This window comes from Vanellus vanellus (genome assembly GCF_965231255.1).
Source record: "Vanellus vanellus genome assembly, chromosome: 5".
NCBI lineage: Eukaryota > Metazoa > Chordata > Aves > Charadriiformes > Charadriidae > Vanellus > Vanellus vanellus.
The window spans coordinates 32,166,074-32,185,677 of NC_138910.1; the positions used below are offsets into that span (position 1 = coordinate 32,166,074).

At 45.3% G+C, this 19,604-nt stretch overlaps 1 protein-coding gene across 1 annotated transcript in view; it reads left to right on the plus strand.

Annotated features, from left to right (window-relative positions):
• SATB2 (SATB homeobox 2) overlaps nucleotides 1-4,061 on the plus strand; it is a gene marked incomplete at both ends in the record, with an annotated part of 130,558 nt that extends 126,497 nt beyond the window's left edge. The window contains one exon of the mRNA XM_082484363.1: nucleotides 3,606-4,061. Coding sequence (XP_082340489.1) covers nucleotides 3,606-4,061 — 456 coding nt within the window. The remainder of the gene's footprint in view (nucleotides 1-3,605) is intronic.
• Nucleotides 4,062-19,604: the final 15,543 nt, after the last annotated feature.

Here is a 19,604-nt window from a genome sequence, read left to right on the forward strand (position 1 = left end):
GGGGTGGCTGTGGAGGAGGAGGAGGAGGATGCCCCACCTGTGGCAGTGGAGCGGTGGGGAAGGGCACAGAGGAAGGAGAGGGGAGTGGGAAAGGAGGGTATGGTGCATCCTTCCGAGCCCAGCACCAACTTTCTTGGGAAAAGGAAAGCTGAGCGTGGCCATCGTTTTTATCCTTTCTGAAGCCCACCACATGCCTGGTGTTCAGTGGTAGGTCAGACCATCATTTGGGGGGTTTATCTGCACTGGAAAATGCGCTGCAGCCTGTACTTTAATCATGGAAGATCAGTGGGGTTTCCTTCTTTGCAGTACAGAAGCTTAGCAGCACTGACCCTAAACCCAAAGTGTTACGGCAGAGCACGCACAGCAGTGCATGAAGCCAGTGGAAATTTTACCTGCAGATTTAAGAGCATAATAATGACCCCAAAATTGGAAAATCTGGAACTGCCAAAAATGGGTAGTTTCCTCTATGAGGCTGTGGCGTGCAGAGCCGGACATGAAGTAAGCAAATTGCCCAAATCGACCAGTGTGTTTTACGATTGTAGTTCAAAGCAAATATTTAACAAAAAGGTAATTTAGATTTCGTATTGTATTGTGTGTCTCAACAGTTGATCTGTTTCCCATAGAAAAGCATGCTTTTTTCTATTAAATAGCTCATATTATCAGAAGGAAATACAAAACTGATCACAGCCTAAACCTGAAGGAAATTCTGCGCATTTATCCATCTCTTTGTATATATGTAATGTGTCGCCGAAATCCTTTGTTAATGCCACTGGAAATCCAGAGCAAGCCCCAGAAGTTAGTGAAATCACGAGATTTATATGTTTTATAAGAGTAGCTTTGGGGTTTTGTGTTGTTTAGGAAAACAGTAAGTCAAATAAAATAGAACAGTTTTCTAAAATTTTACACTGACAACCCCTGAGTGATGTGTTTTCTCTTCTGGAGAGAATGGAGAGGTCACTCCAGAAAAGGAAGGGTTAAGTAAAATTATTCTTTCCCGCCTGCTCTCAGCCCTCTCTTTGGTTGATTGCTTTATAGATGCTGTAGGCATCTCTTCATCTCCTTCAAATTAAACATTTTACTGCTGCTGATCCTGTATTGTTGGATTTTTTTCGTCATTATATTTGATTGGAAGTCTTGTAACATTTTTCAGGCTGGATCATTTCTCATGCTATTTGTCAAGTGAAAAAGGAAAAAAAGCCCACTTCCAACTCCAACAAGAACGAACTGAGTAATTCACACTCTTTCTGGATGTGTTTCTATCTCTGTTAGCTGCCACTTGAATTCAGCTTCTGATTAGCAATGCTACTTGAGGCTTTTCATGTGACGCTGTCTGTAAATTCCATGGCAGTTTATTTGTGGCGTTAAGTCCTTTTCTTTTTGACTGCTCTGGGCCTTACCATGTCAGGGGACAGGACCAGAGGGCACAACAGGGGAGATAATGTAGGTAGGGGCTGTGTGACAAATTTACAGGGCTGGGTCCTTGGCTAGTGTCAGCGATCCCAGCTCTGCTGCTTTCAGTGCTCCCTGCCCTTGCAGGGGCACGATCTGACCCTCGTCTGTAACCCCTCTATTTGGAAACATCAGTCCCTCTCTTTGAAAAAAACCCATGGACAAAAAATAATCCTCAAAGAGCAGCTGAGCGATTCATCTCATTAGAACATTATGTTCTTCTATTACAAGAGATGTAATAAAACATAAACCAGAATATCCGACACTTCCATTTGAGCTTCTGCTTTCCCCCAGCTCCTTGGTTAGCTCCATGTCTATGACACCCCGAGTATTTACGTGCTTGAGAGGAAGATTAATCTACTGGCACCGAGAAATGTTTGCAGCGCTTCTGCCCACCAGTGGCTCTTGCCAGGAGCATGGCAAGCCCTGCCTGTCACCGGCGGTGACACCTGCTTTTAGTTGACAGTGTGGAGCTGCCGTGAAGCTGCCTCCTTGCTCAGGTGCTTCTGTCACTGTCACGAGCATCGCTCTGCCGCAGCAGCGGCAGCAGCAGCAGTGACTTTTGCTGCAGTCGGCAGGACGTGCAGCTGTGTGTCTGGCTGCAGGTCGGGTCGCTTTCACAGCATCTCCTCCAGGTTCAGCTCCTCGGCCACACGTGTGTGGTGGGGAGTGGCTGGGGACTTTGATGTGCTTTTCAAAAACTGTGATTGGAGATCACTGATGTTATAAATTACTGTGACAGCAACCTTTGATGAAGGAAATGAATAAAGGGCTCTTCGGCACAGAGCCTTTTTATTTATTTGCATAACAGGCTGATATTTCACAGTGGACTTCCCTCTTCCTGTAATAACTTGCCTCGTGTAGTGTTTTACTGGGGGTGCGGTATGTGTGTAAAATGGAGTGCAAGTTCTCAACACATTTCCATTCTTTATCCTTATTTTTTTCCCTTTAGAGAGCTTTAATGCAGGGTTGATTTTCTGGATGTTACAGTTTTGCAGCAAAGATGTTTTCTTCTTGGGTAAAGAGCCAGAATTCCCTCTTATTTGTGGAAGGAAATACTTATCCATATTGATTTTGTTAGCTCTGTAGTGTGAGTTCTAATAATTATTTCCCTGCATCTGAAGAAACCTCTGGGCAAATACAGCCCTCAATCCTGTAGGGGATTTTTGCCAGTAATCTCTCTTGTATAGATTTGGTTTTAAAGAAAGCATATGGAGCTCCTCTGTATTTCTAACAATTCAGAGCAGGTATTTTTTCCCCTGGAATAAGGGCGGCACATGGAGACCCTTTCTTAGTCATTTTAAGTGGCTGTTAGGAAGATTAAGAGCTACATACACTTTCTTTAAACTTGCCAAAAAGGAGATGCTGCCGGTGAAAATCTGTTACAAGACTGAAAAGTGTGTTTGCCCAGAGGGTTTCTCAGAATGGAGGGCTATAATTATTTGAACTCAAAACTCCTCAACTAGTGAAATTAATACAGATGTAATACAGAGAAATCAGAGTAAGAGACACATTAAAGCCAGCTCTGTGAAGCAACTGAACTGACTACAATGTCACTCTTCATAGAAGGGAAATCTTAACAAATCTCTGCACTTTTATTATTATTTTTTTTTCTTCCATAAAGCAGCTGTGCTGGCTTTTAATGCCAAATCATTACTCATGATAAAGTAGCACCTGACAAACCCATATGTGACTAGGCCTTTGTGGTATGTGGCATCTTGTAGAAACAGTGAGAGTCCGTAGCCCAAAAAGACAAGAGGAAAGAAGGAGGGGGGAGAAGAGGAGCAAAGCGGGAGAATGACTTGTCTGAGATGGGACAACTGGATAGTCATCATTACCACAACATTCTTCTTACTTAATTTTTATTTTGGCTATTTAATATTTTTTTTATTACTTGCATTTTTTATTTCTTATTTATTTTGTGGTTTTATATTTATTTTCTATCATTTGCCTTTTATATCACTTTCTCCTTTCAGTCTGTAGTTACTGGTGCAGCTGTCTTACAGGTGAGAAAGGTAGTGGGAAATTACTATCAATTAGTACTTTTCTTCGCCGAAACAAAGCAGACCCTGTGTAAAGACTTGTACAAGTGCCCTTACCTCAAGCACCGAGGGGGTCAGCATGTACATGAAGTCTGTGTCTGTTTGATCTTGTAGGTGCTGCACAGACAGCAGTCCCAGCCCGCAAAGGAGAATTCCCCACCTAGAGAAGAGGCTCCTCCTCCACCTGCTGAGGACAGTTGTGCCAAAAAGCCAAGATCCCGTACCAAGATCTCCTTGGAAGCTCTAGGTATCCTTCAAAGCTTTATCCACGACGTGGGTCTCTACCCTGATCAGGAAGCCATCCACACCCTGTCTGCTCAGCTGGATCTCCCCAAACACACCATCATCAAATTCTTCCAGAACCAACGTTACCACGTAAAGCACCACGGGAAGCTAAAAGAGCATTTGGGAACGGTGGTTGACGTGGCAGAGTACAAGGATGAGGAGCTGCTGACGGAGTCGGAGGAGAACGACAGCGAGGAGGGCTCTGAGGAAATGTACAAAGTGGAGCCTGAGGAGGAGAACCCCGACAAAAGCAAGGCGGCTCCAGCGGACATCGACCAGAGATAATGTGAGATAGGAGTGCAGAAAGCAATACATTGCTCCAAGGATTTCCTGGTTTTATTTTAATTTTTTTTCTCTTTTTACTTTTTGTTTGTTTGTTTCCATTGCGCATGATCCATGTGCAAACCGAATGAATTCAGCATTGCCCGATCAGACATCGCCTTGACACAGACACTCGAGTGTTACACTTCCTACAGCTGACTGAAGTAATCATTGTAATCACATAGGATTATGCCTTCATTAATCTTGCACTTATGAAAGGGACATCTAGCAAGTAAATGGGAAGAAAAAGTCCTATGAAATCCATGAAGGAAAATTTACAACTTTGTGTGTATATATATATATTTACATAAAATATATATATATTAAAATTGCATGGGACGGAACTTTACAACCTGAAAGTATAGACTGTGAAATGAGTTCTTTAAAGATGAGACTTGTTTATGTATTAAAACCACTTCACAATGAGTTGCTTTGGCTTTTTGATAAACTGCCGCCTGCTCTCAGGGTGTGGTGACTATTTTTGAATTCCTATTTATTTTCTATGTTTATCCCTGATTCTTTTTTTTTTTTTTTTCATTATTATATGGCTTCCTATCTGGCAACTTGATGGGTAATTTTTGAGGTATGTATTTAAAGACGTAAATCAACACTGCCAAAAAAAGAAAAGAGGGAAAAAAAGAGAGAAAATGGAGAAACAAATCAGGGCACCTTAAAAAGAAAACTAGTAAGTTAAAGTACTTTAAACACAATGCACACTTAAAAGGATACAGCATGTTCCACTCTCCAGACAGTCCTTTCCGTAGCGAACAGATGAATTTTCATGGGATTCAGAATGACTAAAACTGAAATTCAGTGCATAGAAGACTTGTCCGTTAAAGAGGTCTTTATAGAAAGAGAAGAAAGATAATGTGTTGAGATTTGATGTATGGAATTCATACTATGAACCACATTTTACTGTGGATTTTATTTACTTGTTCTCTGTTTCAGATCTTAAAATTTATAAGCTTCCTTCTTGTTGTTGCTTTTTGTTTATACTGAGGTGAAACACACACACACACACACACACAAGTGTAAAGTTACATTGGGACACAAAATGCCACAATCCCAAGAATCCCCTCCAGGTAAATTGCTGACAGAGGGGGGGTTTGCGTTGCTGACTTCCCGTTCACCCTGCTCGCCAGCGTCCCCCGTCTTTCCGTTTTAGCTGGGCTTCCTCCGTGTCACGCGTTCTGTGCCAGTGAAATGAAGTGTTTTCAGCCGCGGGTCCCCCCGGGCTGCAGCCTGCGGGCGCTTTCCGGCCTCCCTGCCCTGGGGGGCGGCAGGCACGCGGGGCCCTTCGCACCCATCCGCCCCCTTGGCGAAGGGCTTGGCGGTGACCTAGCTGGCAGCTCCGATACATAAAGCAGAGCTAATAGTGACTGAGTCTTCAGTGGCATGAGCACTAAAGCTGCAATCTACTATAGCGTCCACCCGTTCTGAGGCATCGTGTCGAAAGAGACACCGAGTAGCATTTACTTTTCACTTCCGTGCAGTGGTTTCCGAGACAAGACCTCACCTTGGCTACTCTTGCAGCTGGATTGATTTCAGACGCCTGTTCAAACCGCAACCGTAACCGTACCAACAAGGCTTCTGGCTTTTTTCTTCCTTTTTTCACACGGGCTTTTCATATAACGTTGACAAAGACCTCATGCAATATCACTTTGAAAGTTCCTTTCTGTTTACTGCACCAGGCAATGTAATATAACTGTTAATACTATTTATATATTTGAAAGGTATAAAAGGTAGGAGTTAAAAACGAAAAACAAACCTCTATGTGTAGATATTTACTCAGAACAGACACTATACAGGGAGAAGACGTTGCAATACAAGCTAATTCTAGCTGCTCAGTAACCTCTGGAGTTTTTAAGGGATTTTTTTCAAAACTAATGTTTGAAACATAAGAGTATCTCTGCATAAATTTCATATACCTTTGCAAAACGATGGTGGGTTGCTTATTTAATGCCCCTTTTGCTCTTCATCCTTTATTTCTGTAGTATGCTGCAGCTTTAAGCAGAATTTCAACGGTTGCTGCTTTATGTTTCTCTCAGAGCTACTCGTTCAAAACTGTCTTCTTATCCTGTAGCTGAAATCACTCCATACATTTGAAAGGAAACCGAATTTTGCCAAGCTACGTAAGGTCCTTCATCTGATGATGGCATCAACATTTGGTATCTTTTACACTTCAACCAAAAATTTTATTAGGTATTTTTTCAATGCTGAGTCTTGCCTTTTTATTTTTAATTTCACTGCCGATTTTGCAGTGGTTCTAAGTGAATCTGTGGGCATTTTAGCCTGTGGTCTTGCCAGAACTTTGCGAATTACAATGCATATATGTCTATTTATTCAATATCCATCATATAATATCTATTTGGAGAAAGAAACTTTTCTTGTAGTGCCTCTTAACAAAGCACAATTTTCCGCCTTTTTTGTGAAATAAAAAATAAAAAAAACAAATTGTGTTTTATTGCGGTATCAACAATGTGAATAAGGATTAACATATTGTAAATGTTCTTTTTTCCATGTAAATCAACTTTATCTTTGTTATCACTAAGTGATAATTAATTTTTAACTTATGTGCATTGTTAGGCTGTTAGAATTTTTTGGTTGTTGAAATAAAACGCATTCAATAAGTATGACTTAATTTGTCAAGTAATTTACTAGGCCTTTTTTCTTCTCTGCTGAGTTCAAGTGGAACAAGGTCTGCAAAATGGTGGGGGCGTAGCTGCATATTGGAAAAAGAGTCGATGGGTGTTATTGGGGTCGGTAAACCTGCATAAGCCCCCTGGGGTCGGCACAGCTGACAAATCTGTATCACCCGGCACTGATCTGCTGCGTTAGTGGCTTTTTACGTACACGTATGTGCACACACAGCGTCTCCGTCGGGATCAGGAGGAGGGTGTGGGTGCCATCAGCCTGTCAGAGAACATACTCAAAACACACACATAAAGATCCACTTCCAGTCTGCTGTCTTCTTTTGCTGGTAGATTTTTTTCTGTTTATAATTAAAAAGCCACAAATGACTGCGTGTCAGGAAACTTTTGGAGCACACATGTCCATGGTTAATGGACATAATAAAAGGCTTTATTATATTTATAGCAGGGCATCCTACTGAGCGTCTAGAGGAATGCCGGAAGGATTGATGTATCTGCGAAATGTGTGAAATGATTTTGGGGAGAATACAGATAAATGGAAAAAATTGCTCAAAATTCTTAAGCTGACAAAGTGGTGAGTGCCTGGATTCAATCCTAGCAGACAGATCATATACTGCACGTCAGACTTGAGTTGTCTAGGAATTGAGGTAGAGCAATTTTAAAAGCATTTTTTATTTTTTCTGTAGTTGCAATGCAGTAGTTCTTTTTTGTGGCTTATTTACACCCTATATAAAATATCTATGCGCTCTCTTAAGGAAAAAAGTAAGGGAGGGGGAAAATAACCACATCTTTGGATATCTAGCCACTTGCTTGTCACTTGAATTTAGTCTGAGACCAAATGAAAACAAGCGTCTTTCTGTCTGCTCGGGGAATGTATGGGCACCTGGAACCTGCACGCAATGGCATTTGGTTGAGTGCTGTTCGCTGGGGTGCACAACTGCTCTCTCTACGCTCTCTTCTGAGGGGTCCTGGGCTGCCTGTGCCCCTGCCATGGGAACAGTCAGTTGGCACGGGCAAATTTAACAAACCATCCCCACGCCTGAGGTGCAGCCCGTTTGTGTCAGCAAAGGGCTGTAACTCAGAACACCTGGGGCCTGGCGCTGGCGAGCTACCGCCGCTCTGAACTGTGGGGACAGCCCCGAGGCACAAGGCAGGTGGGTCGGGGTGGGGCTCTGCTGGTCTTCATGGGCATGGGAGGTCACAGAGGGCCTTGGAAGCTGCACCCGTGCCCTGAGCAGATGCTGTGAAGATGCTGATGGCGTTGGATTGGCTGTCCTCTTCTGCCTGCCAGTGGGACAAGAAAAAAAAAAGGAGAAGCAACCCTCGCTTCACTGGTAGACAATTTTATACGTGGCTCTGTGTGTGTGTAGCTAAATAATATTTAGAGAAAGACACACTCTCTCACACACACACACACACACGCATATTTTAATTGGGGGGAAAAATACTATAAACATATGGGTTCTTCTTCCAAACAGTAAAAAAAGTCATTTAATAGCTGCTATAGCAGAAATATTTCTATTAATGCTTCTACTTCTCTATACTTTACATGCTGCTGCTCCTATTTGTTGTTCATGTTTTAGTCATCCAGACATATGTATTTCCAATTTCAAACCTGTGTGAGTGAAAAATAAACATTTTAAGATTAGTTTAAAACAGTTTTAAAATTATGAACATACTGTCTATTGCCTGAAGTTCATTGTTGCTTAGATAAAAGTATCCACTCAGTCTCCTCCCACTTACTTAGTAACCAATTATTTGCTCTAGACTAAACGGATTAGAATCCTTCATTGATGAAATTTTGTTTCTATCCTGAACCTGTTAAACATGGAGGGATAAAAGCTAGATATATTTGACAGTGAGCAAATGGCATCTTAAAATCATAAACGAGTCATTACAAAAAATCTCCACTTACAATATGAAATGCAGTGATTAATTAAAGATGCAGTTTTAACTTATTTATAGCCATTAAAAAAACATACCGGTTTTAACACAAAATAACACAAGCCAAGTCATCCAGGGGAGAGACGCTGGCAGCCTGAGACTTGGGAAGCAGGCAGTGTGACAAAGCCAACAGGGAACGGCAAATGCAGGCCACCCTTGAAACCTTCAGAAAAGTTGATGGAAGCAAGGATCGAAAGAGGTGGCTCTGGCATCCCTGCCAAGATCCCCTTCTTTTTGCTCACGTACAAAGAGTTCAGGAGTGTGAAAGCCCCATCTCACTGTGGTGGCAGGAAACCTGTGCGCTCACTTGTTGGCTGTGGTGCAGAGAGCGGGGAGCTTGCCAACCGGAGAGCGTGCTGCGGGTGAGTCAGCCCTACCTCAGGCAAAAAGATGATACGGGTGAGGGAGAGACAGCAGCAGTTCAAGCACAGATTTCTGCAGGCTTTCTCCTTCTTCCAAAATTTTTGGTTGCTGATGGCCAAATGCTGGTCTTGATTGACTGGTGGGTATGGTTCACTGGAGCCAGGGGGTTTATTCCCTGGTGGGAGGCACGGCGAGGCTCACATATTGAGCTGGTGAGCTGTGGCGGCTGTTCCCTTGGCTGGTTTGGCTGTGTGAAAGCTGCTCTGCTGCTGAGCAGCTCACCCCTGCTGGGGGTCCTACGCATGCACCAGGGCATACCACACTCCAGCCCTGCAACCACCACCTCTGCCTGTAAGGCAGCACGTGCTCAGGGCAAGAGTCATCCCCTCTGTCGCGTCTTAGTGTTTCAGGAGCTACAGCCAGTTCCTCCTAAGAGGAGTGGTGTAATTTACCCTTCAGAAGGGGTCTGGTCTTGATTTGAAGACCTCAGGAGCTGGAAAATCTACTGTTGCCCTCAGTAGTTTGTTTGAATGGTGGTTTCTGTCCCTGCTAAATCTGTACCATATTCTAAGGGGAATTTGTCTGGCTTTCCCTTCCCGGTTTTGTTTTTTTTTTTGCCAGGCTATTCTCTTCTGGGTGAAAGTCCCAGGTACTGAAGGACGGGTTTTTTTCCCTCTGAAGCAGCTGTTCTGATCGAGTTAATTTTCTTGAATTGAGGTCTTAGTGTTGAAGTGAGGCCAATTACGACTATTTCAAGTAGAAATCTGCTTTGGCTAGTGACAGAGTTCCCCCTTCTACTCTTTTTGAGAGTGCATCAAGATAAAAACAGAAACAGAAGTTTTTTAATAAAAAGGCTATTTGCTGCTTGTGAACCTTGAATGTTCACAGGTACTACCTGTCAATGTTTAAGTTACATAGTTTTATTCTGCATTGTAGCTTTTCATCTCATCTTATTAACCATGAGAAATGACATACCTTGGCATGGGGTGAAGATCTCCAATGAAATGTTCTCAGAAAAGAGACTTTATTTTTATGACCAATCTTAATCAAGAGTGCAATTTGCAAGAGCAGAAATGCAGGTAGTGATCACTAGCAAATTCTCACCAGATGAGGTACAGGAGAGGAACAGAGTGGGATAAGCACTCCTCCCAAGACCAAGAACTGTAGAGCTGCTGTAAAAGCAGGGATTATGGGACCAGCATGAATAGCAAGGTACCTGGGTCAGCATTGATAGGGCTCCTGCAGCTTGAGAGGTCAGTGCCCTCAGACAAAAATAAGAGCCCTACTGAAGTAAAACAGATGGCTTTGCTCTATAAGGTAGCTTAGAGATCCAGACACGAGAAAGATATTAGCAAGAGAAGATGAGAAGATTATTTCTCCTTTTTCTCATACAGCATTTCCACACTCAAGCAAGAATAATAGATTTTGTAGTTCTGAGGCAACATTTGAAAGTGCTTCATGCCTCTGGCACTGCCGGTGCCTGGCGTGCATCCTCATTCTAGGAGTTTACCTGGCTGAGGCCCAGGTCAGCTCTTTTGCTGGCAAGAGCTGTGGTGAAGCAAGCAATAGCCACTAGAAATGGGCCTGAGCTGAGCTACTGGAGCGCGATCAAGGATGAGTGTGCCCTGTGGAGGACCACAGCAAGTGTCTCTGAGGGCCCCATGCTGTAGGTATGGGGACGTTTCCAGACCTGCTCCTAGTACAGCACCAGGCTAAATGTGCCACTGGCCAATGTCTCCTCTCCTCTCTGACTCTGGGCGCAACTTTCAACCTGGGGCTTTCTGAGGGACTGGCTTCCTTCAGGATGGAAAGTGCCAGCCACACACAAAGTGAGTGCACATGCATGGGTCACAACCCTTCTGAGACAAGAAGAGCTATCTTTACCATGTGATGAAACTATATGCTACACTCATCACAGTCTCAGTTATTTATGACCAGAGATGACCAGAGGCATTCGGCATGTGTTACCCCTCAGGGGAGGACAAGACGCAGCAGATTGGTCTCACATGAAGGGGATTCTTGCAAGGAAAGAGGAGCAGGACATGACCACCAAATGCAGTCCTTCACCACAGGGTCCAGCCATCCGTTTCACAAAACAACTGAGTCTCCTCTGTTTGTATTTAAAGGCTATTTTTCTCCTCTATTTGTATTTAAAGTCTGTTGCAGAATATCATTCCCTTAATGGATCTATTTTCACAAGCCATTTAGCATCATTTGTTCTATGTCAACATTGTCCTTTCATTTAGTTTCCCCCACCCAGCGTCCCCTCCTGACCTCTGGCCACCCATCACCCAATATATTCATAGACAGCAACTGCACCTCCTGCAAGCTGAGCGTCACTGCGCCAAGCCAGCTCAGCCCTGTCCCATCATGGACATCTGTGGCTGGCTGGTACAGAAGTGACAGGCAAGCCTGTTGTTTCCAGCGCTTGCCTGTCCAGCGCAGGGCTGCAGGCCCTGGCCCTGAACCGTGCTGTCTCACCCCTGTCACCACAGGCCTCGGCCATCCTGCCGCTCCTCACGCCTCAGTGGGTCCACCCAGCTCTGGAGCCACCAGGACTGCACACATGCTCCCGCTCCTGCACCAAAGTCATTTAAGGACAACATAAGGCCTTCCAGAGCCCAGACTGCCAGTAAGGTGGAAGCTGCCTTCAGCCCAATGGTCTGACAATCCCAAGCTGGCCCGTGGGTGCCTGCGCCCCCTCACACTGCCCTCCCTGGCAGCTGCCTACCCTGTGCTGCGGAGATGGGCCTCAGGCACGGCCAATCAGGAGAGGTGCTGCTGGTGCCCCAGCCAATGGGACAGGGAAGAGACAGGGTGGGCGGGGCAAGCTCGCTGCTTAGGTGCTTGAGGTGGTCTCTGTGGCGGCCATTTTAGCACCCCTGGCCGCCATCTTAGTCATGTCAATCACCCGTGGAGGCCATGGTGCTGAGACCGTGCAGCCTCATCGCTGCCATGACCCTCCCTACTGTGGGAGGGGGTGCCTGGGGCAGGCATGGGCACTTTTCCCAGGTCTTCTGCCTGTGGAGCTGGGGGTCCCCCTGGCATGAGGCTGCCAGGCCCTGTGCAGTGGTGTAGGAGCAGCCCTGTCCCACCAAGCACCCCAACATGCTCTGGCAGCGTGCTTCAAAGGCAAAGCTCGTCCCTAGAAGAAAGAGAAGTGCTTGCAGCTGCCCCAGTAATGAATGGCTGGGACACAATCCAGCATGAAGGCAAGCCCATACTCCAGCTCTTAGAAAACTTCCTCGGCACACAAGGGAGAAAACAAAAATGCCCCATTGCAAGTGAGGTAATGAAAGACCACAAGGAATAGCTACCAGCAAGAGAAGCACATGTATTAATCACAACTGACTTGGAAGGTAACTGGAGTCATTAACTTTTCTCTAAATGCACAGAGATGACAAAACATGGGTTGTGAGCATATAGGACACAGGCCGTGGTACAATTATCCAGTGAAGCTGGCTGCTCTCTGCAGGAAACGAACCCCAGTATAATGTGGGCGGATAAACAGCGTCATTTGGTCCTACATGACCATGGGCGCTGGCTACCCTGCCCAGGCAGCCGTGGCCCCCCACGCCAGCACGCCTGGAGCTGACAGTAAGTTTCCATGCTGGAAAGTGAGCAGGACTGTGGGGTTGACAGAGGTAAGCCCACCTTAGGTGGTAAGGTAATCACCACCAAGAGGCAGCCTGCTGAGACCTCAGCTTTGCCCTGGCTGGAGACAGTCCCCACCAAAAAGAGGGAGGGGCTGTAAGTAGTCCTCTTCCATTAAGGGTTTTACCTTTTATACCTCCTTGCCTACCATGCTGAACTGGGCCATGTGGTGCTGCCTCAAGGGAGGACTAGAAATGAAAGACCTGGGAAATGTCTACTGCTATAAACTCACGAGGCTTTAGGGGCTTCTTCAGGTCTCCCATCCATTTAAAGCCACAGAGGATTTGGCCCATGACATTTTAGTGGATATTTTTGTTCCTCTGGCTGACTTCTGCTGTCACTGTGTATGGCCAAGAAACTCTCTTGGCCTTTGACAAGACCCTCTGCTGTTCTAGTGCCTTGTGTGTTTTATCTCAAAGACCTTGGGATCTTTTCCTCTTTCTTGTTGTCTTTAAAAATGCCTGCATGGCTGCTGGGTGAATGTTGGTTTCATAATTGATGGACATGGTCTTGGCAATCTCCCTTTTAAGAGCCATTCCTTGTCACATAAATATCATCTATCAGTGCCCATTGTCTTTATAGCGATCTTGAGCAAACAGTTTTATGTCCAATCAGGACATCACACATTGATCTAAACACTCATCTGTAATGGATCAATTTACATTAGGAGAACAGTATTGCAGCATTGCTGTTCATTATATTGAAAGAAGTATATGTTTAGTTACAGGCTAAAATCAATTAAACAGCCCTGTGCCTTTTGCTGTGAGAAAGTCAACAAGCCAGTCTGTCTTGGACAATTATCCAGCTACAGCTCCTTAAGAAAAGGGCTTCGAGCATCATCCCCTTCCTCTGAGTTCTCGATTTCTCCTTCAGAGACCTCTTCTGCAATGTTTTGCTTGTTGTGCAGCCTGGTAAGCCACTCTCAGCTAAAATGCACATGAGAGAAATGAAGGCATTCTTGTTGCTGCTGCTGTGGAGGGGGCTTTCTCAGGGCCGTGCAGAGTCATGCATCCAAAAGGGAAACCTGCACTTTCACCAGAAGGCTGCCTGAAAACATGTGAGGGTGTATGTGGGAGATGCTGAAAAATGTAGACGACTCTCTTTGTGTCTTCATGGGTGAGATCATTATCTCCAAGTGGCCTTGATTTCAGGGGAGGAGAAAAGGAGGAATTGGGAGGCGGGGAGGAATTTGTACAGTGCTCTGCTGTTTCCTGCCTTACTGCAAGAGAGAAGACTGCAAGGAGCGCTGGAGGCTTTCTGACAAAGGGAACGTGATTTCAGCTGGTGATGTAGCTGCAGAGAGAGTAGGAACCTGCAATTTCAAAAGCAAGACACACAGGGGAACTGCAGGGCAATGCAATGATGGGATTTGAGGAACACCTCTCTCAGGGCTTTGGTGGATGTAGCGGTGGCAGATGAAGGTATTATCTGCCCCAGCCCTCTGCTAGAGGTCAGTGTCCTCAGTGGCAGAAGGGAGTGCGTGCTCGTGCCCTGCCTGCCACACACTGTCACTGTGGCAGGGCCAGCGAGTGCCTGGGCTCTGGGCTGCCATGCCCAATCACCAACTGTCTCCCACTGGCTTCTGCCTGTGGGCAGCAACTGGCCAAGCTCATGGGCTTGGGTAAGCCCATGGCCATCGTGGTGGTGCTGGGGAGGCCAGGCCAAGCCTTGACACCCCCACACTAGGTGACTGTAAACAAGAATTTTTGCTTTTCCTTGTCCAAAAATTCTGATAAACAGGTAAAAGTGATCGGCAAGGGTAGGCTCTTAACTTTGTGGTAAAAATCCCCTCATGACTTGGTGGGCCTGTGCTGTGGAGGACTTGTACAGCCTTCCCATTTTATAGATGTATATGTATGCATATATGGTTTTTTGGCTTGAGTCTTTGCCCACTCCTTCTCTACCACCCAGGCCCTTCCAGCCCTTGTCTTACTCTTTCATTACATGCACAAAACACTGCTGCAATGCTAATAATAATAATGAGGGGGAAGGAATAACAGATATTACAAAGCTTATTAAGAAATTGATCTTTGTTTTGCTCTTGAATAAAGAAGCAGACCTCAAAACTGCTGAAGCCATTCAGTTAATTGGTTATCGGCTCTCTTGAGTGATTATATCCACCCTGGTTCCACCAAGTTCAGCAGGTCTCATGCTGGTCAATTAGCCTTTGGCATCCGGGAAGAGAAATGCTTCATTCAGGTTTTCTCAGAGCCTGTTTGTGTAGCATAAGGTGGACTGAGCGGGAGAGGTTCCCCATGGGCAGTAGAGAAACTTATTAGCACTCACGGTCTGAATCCTGCCCTTGAACTGGCACCAAAGGGCATTTTTGCCTATGCCCCAGCCCTCCGAAAAGGTAGATGCTGTTAAGTGGAAGAACCTGCCCAGGGACTGCACTGCACGAGGACAGCCAAAGTGAGAGTGTTTTTGGAGGACCGCAGTCATTTCCTCCAGCGTGACCTTCGCCCGGTGTGTACGGAGGCCTGGTTCTCCCACAGGCTGAGCAACACCAGCAGAGCCTGAACATCAGCTTTTTTTGCCGGCTGCGCGGATGGATGCCCTGTTGCTTGGTCACAGTTGGTCTGCAAACTCACTAATCACTACTGCTCTGATTCCTTCGGCATTACCAGGGCTATGCAGAGCTAAGCAGCTGACGCCATTTAGTGGCTTTTCCTACAGAGTGCTCAGTCCTGCCTTCGCCGCTATGGCTTGCCAAAGGGCTCCAACACTTGCATTGCTGTGATGCAGACCCTGTAATAACAGTTGGTTACATTCAGAGAATTCAGTTCAGATTTTAAAACCTCATCAAATAGTTAATGACTGACTATTTCAACACAGCAGTTCCTGCAAGACTTGGGAGAGAAGAGAGAGAGGGAGATGGAAAAGTTATTCATGTCCCATCTGTCTGGAACGCTTGTCCCCTCCCTCCCACCCACTGAGTCACTTCCTCCCTTTATATCTCACTTAAAATTGTTCCTTTCCCCTTTAGCTTATGATTAACAGGCACTCACCCTCTGCAAATTGTTTCTTTTTTTTCTGATGCAATGTTAGTTAAGGTTCTACGGATAAATAGAGCTTATTGTCTTGCAAATGCATCTATGGGGTGGAATGAGGTATATACTGCATATATGGCCATGTAAACAAATATATCATGCACTGCAACATCCAGCTGGTGATCCAGCCTTCCAGACGGAGCTGAGGAACTTGCAATGTACTGCCACGGTGATTTTGTCCCTGCTGCCCAGAACACAGTGGTAAGGTGTGCAGGGAGAGGCACATTGCTTGAACTGTGAGGTGGAGGTGTTTTAGGGCAACAGCTACCAGCCCAGAGAAGGGTTCGCTCAGCTCTGGGACCTGACCCAGGTGAGCACGTGGGATGGGGCCACTTATTTAAATGCCTCAAGGTGTGCTTATGAGGGGGTTTGGTGAGCTCAGCCCACTGCCTTGTTGCCAGGGCTTAACAGGGCTCTCTTTTAATTAGTTGGTGGTGAAGGACTCTGGAGGAGAGTGTCGTGCAAGGCAAAAGAAAGAGGTGGTCTCTGGGGCAAGGAGCTCTGCAGTTTGTAGGTATGTGCTGATCCGACACAGAAAACAGGGGAGAGTGATCTACCTAGAGCCTTCTGATGGAGGAGCAGAAGGTTAAGGAGGAGCCAGGTTAAGGAGGACCAGCAGCCTGGGTGGCTTCCTAAGCAAGCGTGTAAGGTGGTGGTGGTGAGTCTGTAAGCTGTGGAATTGGTGAAGGCTAGGAAGGGGAAACTTGAAACTCCTTGAACAAGTTAGCTGACTTACTTGAGGTTTCCCAGTGAAGGGAGAGAACATGAGGCCTTATGTACTGCAGCAATCTTGTAAGTGTTCTACCTGCTTCAGCTTTCTTGCACATGACTTAAAGATGGGGCATGTTATCTACTTGGCATCTGTACTGTGGTGGTACAGGGAAGTTTTGTTCCTCAGGTATAGCGGGTTAACCTCATTCAGAAAAAAAACCCCATCATTTTGTTTTAAAGCCAAACACTTGAACAGCTATATGTTATGGGGGGAATTTCCATCCCAGATAGATGCCAGCATCACTGTGTTCAGTTACTAGTTTCTGTCCTCTTTTGTAATCTCCTTTTGTAACAAGATCCCAGCAGCTTGGCTCCTGCTGGAGGCTTTCGCTTCATGTGGGTCCTGCAGAGCCCCGGGCTGGCTCCGTGCCAGTCTCCCAGTTCCAGAAGCTTACTCCAGGGGTGCCTGGGCTGCCTCTGTGCTGGGTCGGCACTGATCCATCAGTGCCTGTTTTGGCTTTGACTCTGTCTCCTGTGAAGTAGCTGTCCTGTCTCCAGACCTGTGTGTTATTCAGAACTAGGACTGGGCTCAGGAGCCATGGCCAGGCCTCTCAATATTTAGTATCTGAGAAGTGTCTTCATCTTATACACGTGGCTGATGGTGCAGGTGGGCTGAGACAGGTCCAGGAACCGAGGGTAGGCCTGTGTTTGCTGTAATTTCACCAGTCTTGGCCCTGTGTGCACTGAAACCCCATTAGTTTCCCTTAAAGACTAGGGCTGGGGAAGAATACGTGGGTCTTGTGGCTTGTATGGCATCTAATAGGAGTTTGTAAAATGGTCATTGAATTTTATTGTACTGATGAGTCCAAGGATGGTGCGCTGTGTTACTGGAAGTTGAATAACTTCTGGTGCTTATGTTGCTGAGTGTTTTGTTTTTTTTTTTTTAAAGGAAGTTTGTTAGTTTATTCTCCCATGCTTTTTCTCTGATGGGTAGCTACGCATTCTTTGGAGATTTCTTCTTCCAGCTCATTTTTGGAAACAATTTTACACATATGCATGTGGGGACAGTATAACTACCATTGTATTACGTGGCAAATGAAATCAGTATTTCATTTGCCCCAGGGCAACCTTTGGAAAAAGACAATAGCCTCAGTTGTTTATGTCCCTGAGAGATGTTAACAACTAACTCTGAAAAGTAATTCTTCTACCTGTCCTACATAAACTTTCATAGCTCTATGCAACAGCAAGATATCTTTCGGTGGAATATGGCTTGCAAAAAGCTAAGCTCTCTAACGTTACTGTGCAGATACGTTTCGCTGCTGGAGAACTACTTCAGCCTAAGATTTTAGTGCTGCCAGCTGGCAGAAGTGATCATATATGTAAAACCTTAAGCTGAGCCAGAAAAACCTGAGTTCAAATCTCTTGCCAGGGATTATAGGATAGAATGATTAACCTGATTTTATATTTTTGGATAACTATCAAGTGCCCGAATATTTATAGTAATAAATGTCTTCCATATGTGCTGATAATGCATCCATGGAGTGCACTAGCATGATACAGTTGTTGTCTTACTTGAAGACGCTAATTATAGCTAATTCTATAGGCACATGAATCATGAAACACTGGCCCAATTTCTGCCAGCTTCTGAGATGCATCTGACTTTGCTCATGTGAGCAATGCAGGTCAGCAGAGAGCTCAAGGCGAAATTCCAAGAGTGCTGAGGATCCTGAGCTCTCTTTTGAGAGGAGATGCAGGCACTTGATACTTAAGCACTTAAAGCTGCAGGTGGGCACTTTACCAGTTTATATCTTCTGAGACTTACTAGTAGGTGCCTGGCTACATCTTTAAGTGTCAAGATACCACTGAAAATACAGTCTTGAACCTATGAGCCATTGGCACGTAGCCCTGTGATCCTCCAAGTCAAAATTGGAAGGGGGCTCTTAAGTTCCTAAATTCATTTGGTGTCTACTAGACTGGTACAACAGCCATGCCTGGAACAATACTGGTGCCTATTGGGCTGACTCAGTATGCGACTGAGGATGCTCAGCTACTGCAGAGATAGTGCTTCTCTAGGGATGTGGTGGCATACCAGGTCAAGCTCTTAAGCACACCTTAACGTAATAAAACCTCTTCAGTGCATGACTGTAGAGCTACTCTCCATGTGGTTAGAAAAAGCAACAGAGGAACTGTAAGAAAGCTATGAAAACAGAGAAAGGGAGACTAAACCAACGTTCCAGTAGTTTTCTCTTCCCTTGAAATAGAGGTAAACCCGCCCAGACGTCTTCCTTTTAAATACTGACTACTGCATCTGTTTTAAACCAAAAATAATACCTTTTGATTGGAAATGTTTCAATAACATTATTTGTGCATTTTATTGAGGCAGAGGTTGCAATTATTAGAGTCACCAGGAATTTCAGACATTTAAACACAGCCTTTATTTCTCCAGAGTAAACCACATCCCTGTGCAATTATTCTTCTATCTAAATGCCTTCAAACCAAGTCCTAAACCAGATCTGACATTTGTTGCTGGTGGTCCCTCTGACAAATCGGCCTTTGAAATGAACATGCGGGGCTAAATAAATGCTGAAGAGGTTAGGCTGGTCCCTGGGGATGCTGAAGGAGGCAGAGCCAGTGCAGGATGCAGCCCTAGGTAGATCCTGTGGCTCTGACCAAGCTGCTGTTGGCCTAGTCAGGTACCGTAGTCTGGGCCCTGCAGACTTTAAAAGAATAAGGAGAAGGGTTTGCCTGGTCATGGAAACTGCTCCTTCAGCCATGTAATCTCTTTATGGCTTTTCTTTCAGCTGGCTTCTCACCAGGAAGAAAACAACTGCATCTGTGACAGAGAAGGGACTTGGCTCAAGAGCCAGAACGCCCTCACCCCCAGCATAGTCTCAATGTTGCCCCCTAATCTTTTCAGCAAACGTCTTTGGAACTTTAATTAAAAAACTGAGATGGCTAAGAGGCCTCTAACGCCTGAATCCCCTTTGTTTTCTGGCCTCTCTACATCCTCCATTGGCAGCACAGGGGCTAGCCATTTGAGCACTTTCAGTTTCAGTTTCTTGATGCTTCCCGCACAGCATAAATAAGAATTTGGGTCTAAAAGTCCATTAAAATTCTGACATCAATGAGAACAA